A 10,353-nucleotide genomic window follows, 5' to 3' on the forward strand; every position below is an offset into this window, starting at 1 on the left:
TAAAATATTTTTTTATAACTAAAGAGACGACGCTGGCTGGAGAAGAGGACCAGCTGAGGAAACCTCTAGCTGGAGAGAGTCAGGCCGTCGTGATGAATGGGACAGAGGTGGCCGTGATTCTAGAGATGACCGGGGTGGCCGTGATCTTCGAGATCGGCGTGTTGAAGACAGGGAAAGAAGAGGGCCAGGGCCCCTTCCCAGAACAGATCGGGAAGAAGGTAGACTTGTTTTCTGTAGTTGGGTACCCTAAATACAGCTCCCTTTCAGGAAAACACAAAGGAAGCACACTTACTGTATATATCATTGCATAATTGTGCAAATAGGGTCACAGCTGAGAACACTTGAATATATTTTTAAAAAGAAATGAAATTTGGTGGTGTAGCAGGATATGATTTAAACAGGCAAATACAAAAGCCGTATCACTTCTAAAAGTTGCAAAGTATTTGCCCTTTAGCTTTGAACCTTCTATGTATTTAACATTGTTGGTTACAATAAGTTTTTTTTTTCTATTCTGGGTCTTCAAATCCATAGCTTATCAGTTAATCAGACCTTCTATAAATCATGTTAACTTCTCATTCCAAAGCTATGTGGAAAGATTCATACAAGATCCCGCCCCCTCTGTTCTTTTTTTAAAAAGTTCTATTTTTGGACATTCTCATCACGAGTTTATGGGTGTCTCTTGCGAATTGCTATAAAGCTGTTTTGGATGGCCTGGATTCCAATGTCATCAAACTTTTTCTCTGGATTTGATGATAGTAAAACTTAGTGAAGGAAGCATAGCCATAATACTGTCTTTCCCCCATGTAGTGAGCTCATGGAGACGTGGCGATGACAAAAAGGAGGAGCATGAAGAACGGGAAATTGTTCGGAGACCGCCTGCTGCTGCTCCTGCTGCTCCAGCTCCCTCTGTGTCAAAAGAACGAGAAAAAGATGGTGAGAAAGAGAAGGGGGCCTGGAGAACAGAAAAAGACCGGGACTCCCTTCGCCGCACTAAACTTGAAGCTGATGAAGATGGGTGGACCACTGTGCGACGTTAAGTTCAAAACCTAAACATGTTTTTTATGTTGGTGTTTAGCATTGATTGGTAACAAATTATAATATTGGTGCTTTAACACTCTGAATTGGAATTCTCTAACAAAATTTTCTAGGTAATGTGAAAGCATGAAACTCTTACACGTGTGAAAACTGATCATGCACAGAACTTGCAACTTAAAGTCAGAAATTGAATACTGGTTACCTGAAATTTCAAATGTTGTATATGTCACAGATCACTTGGTGGTAAGAAATAAAAAAGATGAACCCAGTAGGTATCTTTGAGTGGCATGTATATCTCAATCAAAAATAAATCAGTTTTTATTTTAAGTAGCTCTTCACCTGGAAATCGGTATGGTCTGCAAAGTGTACATTTAAAACAACATTTCTAGTTACATGAAGTGATGGCTTTGTAAGACTACTGCCTAAAATAGTTAAAAGCAAACACTTTCTATTTGGGTATTTTGATGGCAAGAGGTGTTTTTTTCTGATGGTATTATACAAAGTCACTATGTTTTGAGTTGCATACGATAAATGTTATGGACCTTTTAGCCACACGGGGGTTTTTGGGTAGATTTTTCTTGAATGCATATACTTATCAAGCCATTTTGCAGTCTTTGTTCTCACAATGAATGCCAGCACAGCAGTCTCAAAACAACAAATAAGGCTTTTAAAATGAAAGCGTTTGAGAACAATCATACTGCTGAAGTTTCTGACCCTTGGCATATAGACTTTGCTTTTTCTGTTCATGGATAATTCATGCCTTTTGAAGCATTTATATATAGTATCCTATTTCAAGTATGTGGTCTGGAGGAACTGCTCACTCTTCCCTTCCTTTCCTTCCCAATTTCTTGTCTTCTGGGTAAGTGCTTTACCTTAAACCAAGTGCTTTGTAGTATGGCCTGGGTTGACTTCAATTTTGAGGGCAAAGTAGTAATGTTTATGATTGTTTTTAATTGAAGCCAACACAGAACTTGCTACTATGTGTTAACTTCAGTGATAAATAAACTTAACAAAATAAGGTGCTTTTTTGGTGTGGCTTCTTAATCGTTGCCGCTTGTGCATTCAGTCTGCCTAGAGTCAAGGTCCTTTCACCATACTGGTGAAACGATTCAACACACGTGACTTGCAGAAGCTGAGAAGTAAAAGCATCATATCAAACCTTTGGGCTCCATCCAAAGGATCAGATTCCTATTTTAATACTTGAGTGAATCTCTCCCAAAAAATGCTGAAGTATAAAATGTAGGCAATTTCCATGCTCTGATTTCAATCATGTTTTAAAATGATAGGTTCACTTGCTTGTTTTGTAGAAGAAAAGTTGAATCACCTGCATGATGTGTTTTGAGAAAGGAGTTTGGAATTGGATTAAGCCAGAGGTGGGGAAACATTCTTTAGCCCAAAGACTACATTTCCTTCCTAGGACTGTATGGCAGTGATGGGCAGGACTTAAGCCACATGCAGACTTATGAATATACCATTCACACACTTGTCCATAACCCATCCCGGCTCCCTAGTGAGCTATTTCTTTTACAAAATAGCTCAAACCTTACTCAACCTCCCCTCCACCTCAACAAAGAGAATAAAGAAGTTCAATTCTCTTTGGCTTTTTTACTTGATTTTTAATTCCTTCTCTCCCTGTACAGATTGTGGTTAAATTTCTGAGTGACTACAAAGAGTTTCAAACCATTTTTGCCATTTTCTGCTAGTCCCCTCCATGTTTTCTCAGTCAGCTGTCTCTTCCTGTTGCCTTTTCCTGCTGGCCACCTCCACTTTCAGCCAGATCCCTACATGTTATGTTCTTCACACTTCTCTCACAATTAGGAAGAGGAACAGGCAGAACAATGAGCCTTTAATGATCAGACAGGAGGCAAAAAGTCCCCAGCTGTAGATTGATTGAAGAACAGCAGTAGGGCCTTCTGGAAAAGGGTTGTGGCTCTGTGGGCCTGAACAAGTCAAGCAGTTCCTTTGCCCTGTGTTAAGCACAGATATTTTTCTGTTCCCTTGTTTTTAGATTGCTAAACAAGTTTAGACATGGTGTAGTTAAATAGAAGACACCGGGAAACTCCTTTCCCTTATTTTTCCAGTCAGTTTCTCATTTTCTGCATTCCTAAAATAGAATTCTTCTCCCATAGTTTATTTGAAGGTGTGGGGGCAAAGGGAAATATGGGCAATTCAAGATGCAGACACTTGTTTCAACTAAGGGCTTGCAATGAGAAGATCAGCCTTGTAGCTTGTTCCATTTGTGCCTTCCAATTCATTATTCAGATCTGCATCTGATCAGTTAAATCTGAAGCTCTGTTTCATCCCTATTGACTAAGTGGGAAACTGAAAATGGCTAAAACACTATTCCTTTTCACCTTTGGTAAGAAACTTCCCAAACAAACCTCCCAAAGCTCAGCAAATCATTCCAGGGGCTATTGCATGAGGTGATCTTACCTTTGTTATATTTACTTTATTAGATCTAAGGGCGGTTCACAACATAAAATTGCAATATAAAAACAAACCAAAAAACATTTTTTTTCTTCCTCCCCCCCTTCTCCATGAAGAAAAAAGCTTGTTTTTAATTTTTAGGAAAAAGAACACTTGAAAAAAAAGCAGGCCACACAATATCTCTAGATTGCTGGTTCTGCGCTGCTCTCACACTCAAAAAATAGACTGGAGTGCACTGCAAAAATAATTGACTGATTAAATGCTAGACCTGTCTGTCAAAATGAAGTATCACCTTCCCCAATCCAGCTTGGTTTTGCTACTCAGAAATGAGAAAAAAAAGTCATGCATTTAATTATTTTTTGGAGGGGGGAGGGAACGAGGACAATGAAGCTACTAAAAAAGTTGGGGACTTCCTGATCTGCTCACGTGTATCTGTCCTGAACCACTGGCTTTGCCTTGTTTGAAGGTACACAGACCTGATGCACATTTAATCTAGTTTAAACCATACAATTACACACAGAGAGAGAAAACAGGTGAAATTCTTAGGGATGAAAATGGTAGCTTGAGACGTAGTCCTTAATACTGTCATTTATTTAGACACTGAAATTGTTTCAGGGTTTTATCCAGTACTCCATGTATACAGTTCTGCTGTATGGGACTTGAGTTTCTTCTTTCCTGTGCTTCTCCCCTATCTGCTCTGGAGCATCCCCAACTGTCCAGAGCTAGTTTTGAGGGCACACGGGGCTGGAAAAGAAGTGACACTCAATTGCACACAGAATTAACTGCATTAGCAAAGCAGCAGTCTTGGATTTGGCCCCTGAAGTGCATAACCTACAAGATATTGGTTACTTCTCTCTACAACCTTTTAATACACTCACCACAGAAAGGGTCTAGTAGCTGAATAATAGCTTTTGTTGAGATAAACACAGTAGTAGTACAACCGGCATGGTTCCTTAAGCATCTTAATCTTGCAAGTGAGAACTCTGGTGTTTTGCTCCTATCCTAAAGATTGGTCAAATATCCATCTTATGCACAGTTCCAACATTTCAGTGCGAAGTGACAAAACCCCAAAGAAGGCACAGAAACCAGAAGGAATGCAAGAGGGAGAAACATGTTCTCAGAAGTACCAGCTGAATGTAACACAACCATCCAATAGCCACTTGACCTCATAGTCTGAGCACAGTAGCTATAGGAAAAAACCTTTTAAGACCTGTGGACCTTCCCACTAGGTGTGTTGGTAGCAACCACTTTGTTTTCTTCAGAATAAAATTATTCTGATGGTACACTGCACATTCAACTCTTACTGGCAATAGATATTTTAGGTATTTGCATATGAGTCAGAATGATAGTTAAGAGTCAACTCAAAGCAGCAGCAATAAGTTTGCTTAAAGCAAATTTCTAGGTGGCATTTCCCCTGCCCAGCATACAATTATCAGGAATTTCTTCAAACTGGAACACAGCTTGCAAGTTCTACTAGCCACATCCTTCAGTCCCTGTCTTCTTGGTCTCTTCTTGCCCCACAAAATGTAAGTCTTAATATGCCAATTCTCCAGAATGTAAGCTGGTTTGTTTAATGCATGGCTAGAAAACCAGCTCTTGACTATTAACTTCCACCATCATTGGCTCTGCTGGCTGGACCCAATGGAGTCTAGCAACATCCGAGAGCTACAGCTTCCCCAGCCCTGGCAAATGTATTTGACCTCCACAGGTCAGCAGGCCCAGAGCCCCGTGTCACTTTTACTAAAGCTACAATTCTATGCATCACTACATAACAGTAAGCCCTCTTGAATTTAAAGGGGCTTGTTTTCCTGCAAACGCAGCTTAGGACCATGCTAAATCTTTTTTTTTTAAAAGCACCTTTTCCCTTAGATTCTAATCCCATGCTAGTGTGCCTATTATTTTACAGGTGCAAATACTCTCAACCACATGCCTGCAACAAGTGTATTTTTAAACAGCGTCTGGGATTTCTTATTTGCATAAAGTAGGAAAGTCCTTTTAAAAACAGCAACTCATTCCCTAAGATCTGAAAGGTGAATGGAACCTTACATCGAGTAAAATAATATGGGAAGTGGGAAAAGGCAAGAAAGCAGCTTAACAAAATGAAAGTTAATGAATTTGCATTGGATGCAGTGGTGCTGACATAGGATTCTGATCTACCAGTGGCTTCTGCTAGTGGAACTGGGCAAAGCCTTGCAATTTCCAGAGATTCACCCATCTGCAGTCCCCCTCTCCCAATCTTCTCAAGAGCCTAGCATTTTCTCTTCAAGGGAATAAACCCATGTTTAGTTGTTACCTCTCCATTTAAAAACAAAACAAAACATTCCACACTGCAAAATAGAAAATATTGAGCTTGTTCAATTTAAAGGCGGGCCTACAATACATTTTAGAATCCTCATCAGACTCGGTGAACTTTTAAGAAAACATGCAAGTATACTTTGAATGTTGCTTGAGTGTGCACAGAATTTTAAGCTCGCAAAGGCATTCATCTATACACCAAGAACTAGGTTGCTGTCCATTTTGTCAGAAAATGTGTTTTGGAAGGCTCTGCACACCGTGGCTTCCAGACACATTCAATCAGGGCAAACAGCTTAGGACCTAATTATCTCTTGTGGAGTTTCCGCTGCCACTCCAAATCTTCAAACGAGGCTCTGCTTTCAGTCCTATTTTATGCAGTGCCTAGATTCATCTCCACCTGTTGCAGCCAGGGCCTTGTCAGGAAAAACAACCCATATATGGGGCCGCTTCCTGCAGAAATTTTAAGAACTTTTCAGAGTGGCTTTGGACATTCCAAATGAGATTTGTAGCTATGGTATGCCCCACTGCAAATGCTGTCTCTCAGATGTTGCTGTTTTAGGCTGCTGTCTGACACTCTGGGAGAGGGTTTCAGGGATCATAGTACAGATTGCATCTACCCCTCCCTCCCACACACTCTGGAGACTGAATGCCAATTTGGGAGAGGGAGATTTGACACTGGGATATCCAACAGGGATGGCTCTTCCAGCCCAACGGATGTAAAAAGCATGAGGAAGTGGGCGTGCCAGGAAGCAGCTGAGATTAGAAGCTCTGCATGTCTCATGCCCTCAAGCCAGCAGGAGGGGGGAACTGACATGTTTCTGCATGCGTCTAAATAAATCTCTCTGGAATAATAAAGAAAGGCATTTAAAAAGAAAGAAACCCAGAAATAGAGGAACGCAGACAATTCTTCCACTGTCACTCCATCACTGCTGGCAGAGCACTGGAGAAGTGGTTTAAAGGTACCATCATGTTTTGCTGCTAGGCAGCGATTGAATATAGTCTTGCTGGTTTTCATGGCAATTTTAAACTTTGACGGGTTTGTAGCAACCTATTAAGGATTTATTGAACTGCTATATTCATCTGAATAGCAGCACATAGGTTTCTTAAAATAAAATACACATGCTGTTTAGACATGATGCTGTACAACATTGTAAACACTGGGAGAACTAAAATATGAAACAGACCCACTAGGAGGCCCGTGAAGGACCTGCAAGTATTAAATAAATACTTAAAAGCTGCAGGGTTGGGTTTTTTTTACCCCTTTGTAATATGAACAAGAAAGTCTTAGACATTAGGAAGTTTAAAACAAAAGCTTTGTTGCTCTTACTTGCGAGTATCAGAAAACCAGAGTCAGGCCTACTCCCTCCAAATTATATTTGGATCATTTTACCTTTCAGGGATGGCTGGTAAGTGCGAGATCATGAGTCACACCTTATTCCTCACCATTACAATTCTTTCCCCAGTCTTGTTTGGGCTATTACAAGCTTGCTTTATGTGCTTGAAAGTCTATGCAACTTTCTAGGAAGCGTGTCTTTAAATGTTTAGTATTTATGCATGAACAATAACCACCCTTCATTTTCTCCTCTCCCAATTTATTAATTGCAATCTTTTTTTTAGTTTTGGGTAGAAAGTGTCATGACTGTTGCTGTTGACTATCTTATTTTTGCTACATGGCCTTAATAAGGGGAAGCCTGGTCACCTGAAAGCCAGCTGAAGTGGATTAGAATGGTTGCTTGCTTTTATATGGCTCTATGGTAAAATTAAAGCACATCATCTACCCTTTCTGCTCAGTGTTGTGCCCCAGCATCGTTGGTTTGAATTTGGGAGGCTCAAGTTAGCCTAGTGGGTGGGTGGAAGGGAGAAGAGTCAAGAGGAAAGATCAGGCTGTGAAATCCAGTCTCTCAGACACCTTTACTTCCACACTTCATAAAGATCAACCAAGTCACCCTAGCTGGGCTACAGGGAAATAAACAGCATTTAAAGAAACAAAAAAGGGGGCGAAGTGGATTAAGCATTCAATTTTGGAATGGCAAACAAAGAACATGCACTGAAAAGACGAAGTTTGACTCGGGGGGGGGGGGGGAGTTCAACGCAAAGTGGTTCTAGACCACAAGAAATATCTCAGACATACATAGCCTGTAACCCCTGGCTCCAACTTCTACAACCAAGTATTGCTTGTAAAACAGTGAAGACATCAATAGGAACAAATTTGCCAGTCCAATACAAAGAATTCATCAGTACCATTTCAGCCCCACTTCTTCACCAAGGTGGGGACCACCAGTTTAAATGCACACCTAGAAAACCCCAATAACCTTCACTGGGGTTAATGTCACCATAGTTCATGCTGGTTAGCTCCTCTGAAGCTGTTAAGAGTGGTTTTTTTTAATTTAAAAAAAAAGAGTGCTCCCTTCCCAGCCAAGAATTAATATTAAAGATAGCTACATCAGTTGGGAGCACACTTATAAATGATATCCTTAATTCCATTTAAAAATTAGATATATTCTTACAATAAACAAATACAGTACCTCTAAACGGCATGTTATAATTCTTAAGAGTTAATTCATAGGCCGGCGTCCCCGGCTACTAAGTATACAAACTAGAACCTATACTTCGATTATCTGATACATAGATCAAGAACATTTCTCTGTACATTCTACCGTCTCCGTGTTTAAATATATTAAGAAGGGGGACATCATTCGATTAAAGAACATTATTTAAAAAAAAAAATCCGAAGAAATGTCTTTGTCCTGTAGAGGGCACACAGGCGCAAGGAAAAAGAAGATGGGTTGTTTGTGTTTGGACCCGCGCGGGCAGCGCCCCTTAGCGGAGCTTCTTGCCCAGGATGTGGCGGGCGCTTTTGAGCGGCTGTTTGGGGGCGCCGCCGCCGCCGCCGCCGTGCATTTTGGACAAGGGGCAGTACTTGATGGTGTGCGCGTTGTCCCCGCTCGCCCCGCACAGCGGGCACGTGTATCTGCGCAGCACCGGGCACAAGACCCGGCCGTCGGGGCCCTTGAGGATGTGCGTGGTGTAGAGCGCCACGGCTTCCTTGTTATTCCGGCAGAAGACGCACACTTGCAGCTCGGGCTTGAGCAGCCGAGAGCCCGTCTTGGGCGCCGCCGCCGCCGCCGGGTGCAGCCGGCCGTCCACCACCAGCCGGCCGCCGCCGGGCCAGGCGTGCGCCGCCGAGCGATCCTTCTCCAGCGGGTCGGAAGAGCAGCTGAAGACGACCGACGAGGCCGGGCTGGCTCGGCCCGAGAAGGGGCTGAAGTCGGCGAAGCGCTCCTCCAGCAGGCTCCCGCCGGGACTCAGGTGGTGGTGGTGGTGGCTGCACAAGTCGAAGTCGCGCAAATCCAGGGCGCTCTCGAAATAAGGCGCGCCGCCGCCGCCGCCGCCTTCCTCCTCGTCGTCGTCTTCCTCCTCCTCCTCCTCCTCCTCGTCGTCGTCGTCGTCCTCTTCGTCGTCCTCCTCGACCTGCTGCACGGTGGCCGCCACCACCACCGACGAGGCCCCCCCGCGGAAGCCCTTCTCCTGCTGGCTCACGGCCTTGGTGACCAGCGTGGCCAGACCCAGGTAGTCGTTCCACGAGTTGAAGGCGTTCCCGTAGGCGCCGTGGCTCTTGGCGCCGTAGCGGGCGCCCCCGGGCAAAAACTCCACGGGCGGGTGGTGGTGGCGGTGGTGGTCCAGCTTGGCGGGGTGGAAAGCCTCCATGGGACCCGAGACGGCTCCGCGCGTGGCCTCGCTCGCTCGCTCGCTCTTCCGAGGGGACTGGCGGCGCCAAGAAGCCGCCCGCTCGCCGAAACAGCAGCCGGGCAAACACCTCCCTCCTCCTTTTAGCGCTCGCGCGGCTGAAATAGATACATTCGCGAGGGAGGGACGGACCGAGGAGGAGGAGGAGGAGGAGGCGCAGCCCCGGGGCTGCTCTCTAATTGGACAGCCGCCAAAGCGGCCCCGCCGCCCCGCCTCCTGTCATTGGGTGATTACTCTGAGCACCCTTTCATCTCTGGCAGCTGGGCGTAGACGCCGGCGAGGCTTCCTAAGGCTTTTGATCCGGAGCAGATAAGAGGTCCAGGTACGTCGCCAGGCTAGCAAAAGCAGGGATCGCTCGGACCCTCTGTCTCTCTCTCTCTCGCTGATGTTCAGCACTGTAGAGAGGAGATAGGCTGGTCCTCTTCAAATATCTCAAGGGCTGTCGCGTGGAGGATGGAGCAAGGTTGTTTTCTGCAGCTCTGGAGAGTAGGACCCGAACAAACCACTTCAAGTTACAAGAGATTCCAACTAAAGATAAGGAAGAACTTTCTGACAGTGAGAACTGTTCGGCAGTGGAACAGACGCCCAGGAGAGAGAGGTGGCGGACTCTCCTTCTTCCTTGGAGGCTTTTAAGCAGAGAGAGGATGGCCATACTAGATGTATGATCTAGTTGAGATTTCTGCATTGCAGGGGTTCGAACTAGCTGTTATGGTTCTATGTACTACAGGACTTGGCCCTGGAACGACGTTTCCCCCTCCTTCTTCTTTTGTTTTGACTATGGCAGACCAACACGGCTACCTATCTGTAACCCACTCTATGGGAGGTTGCTACCTGTTGACACTCTAATGG

The 10,353-nt window shown here is 44.2% G+C and overlaps 2 protein-coding genes across 2 annotated transcripts in view; one reads left to right on the top strand and one right to left on the bottom strand.

Annotated features, from left to right (window-relative positions):
• Positions 1 to 2,053, top strand: part of EIF3A (eukaryotic translation initiation factor 3 subunit A) — a 26,627-nt gene extending 24,574 nt beyond the window's left edge. The window contains exons 21-22 of the mRNA XM_081863640.1: positions 25 to 218; positions 808 to 2,053. Coding sequence (XP_081719766.1) covers positions 25 to 218; positions 808 to 1,037 — 424 coding nt within the window. The 3' untranslated portion in view covers positions 1,038 to 2,053. The remainder of the gene's footprint in view (positions 1 to 24; positions 219 to 807) is intronic.
• On the bottom strand, positions 1,133 to 9,754 carry NANOS1 (nanos C2HC-type zinc finger 1). The gene has a single exon (XM_081863779.1). The coding sequence runs from the start codon at positions 9,463 to 9,465 to the stop codon at positions 8,578 to 8,580; it is 888 nt and encodes a 295-aa protein (XP_081719905.1). The 5' UTR covers positions 9,466 to 9,754; the 3' UTR covers positions 1,133 to 8,577.
• Between the last annotated feature and the right edge of the window lie 599 nt (positions 9,755 to 10,353).

Source organism: Podarcis erhardii (assembly GCF_964252035.2).
Source record: "Podarcis erhardii genome assembly, chromosome: 5".
Lineage (NCBI taxonomy): Eukaryota > Metazoa > Chordata > Lepidosauria > Squamata > Lacertidae > Podarcis > Podarcis erhardii.

What these genes read in the sequence shown, in the direction of transcription:
- NANOS1 (XM_081863779.1), bottom strand. Translation starts at nt 9,465, where the DNA reads ATGGAGGCTTTCCACCCCGCCAAGCTGGACCACCACCGCCACCACCAC.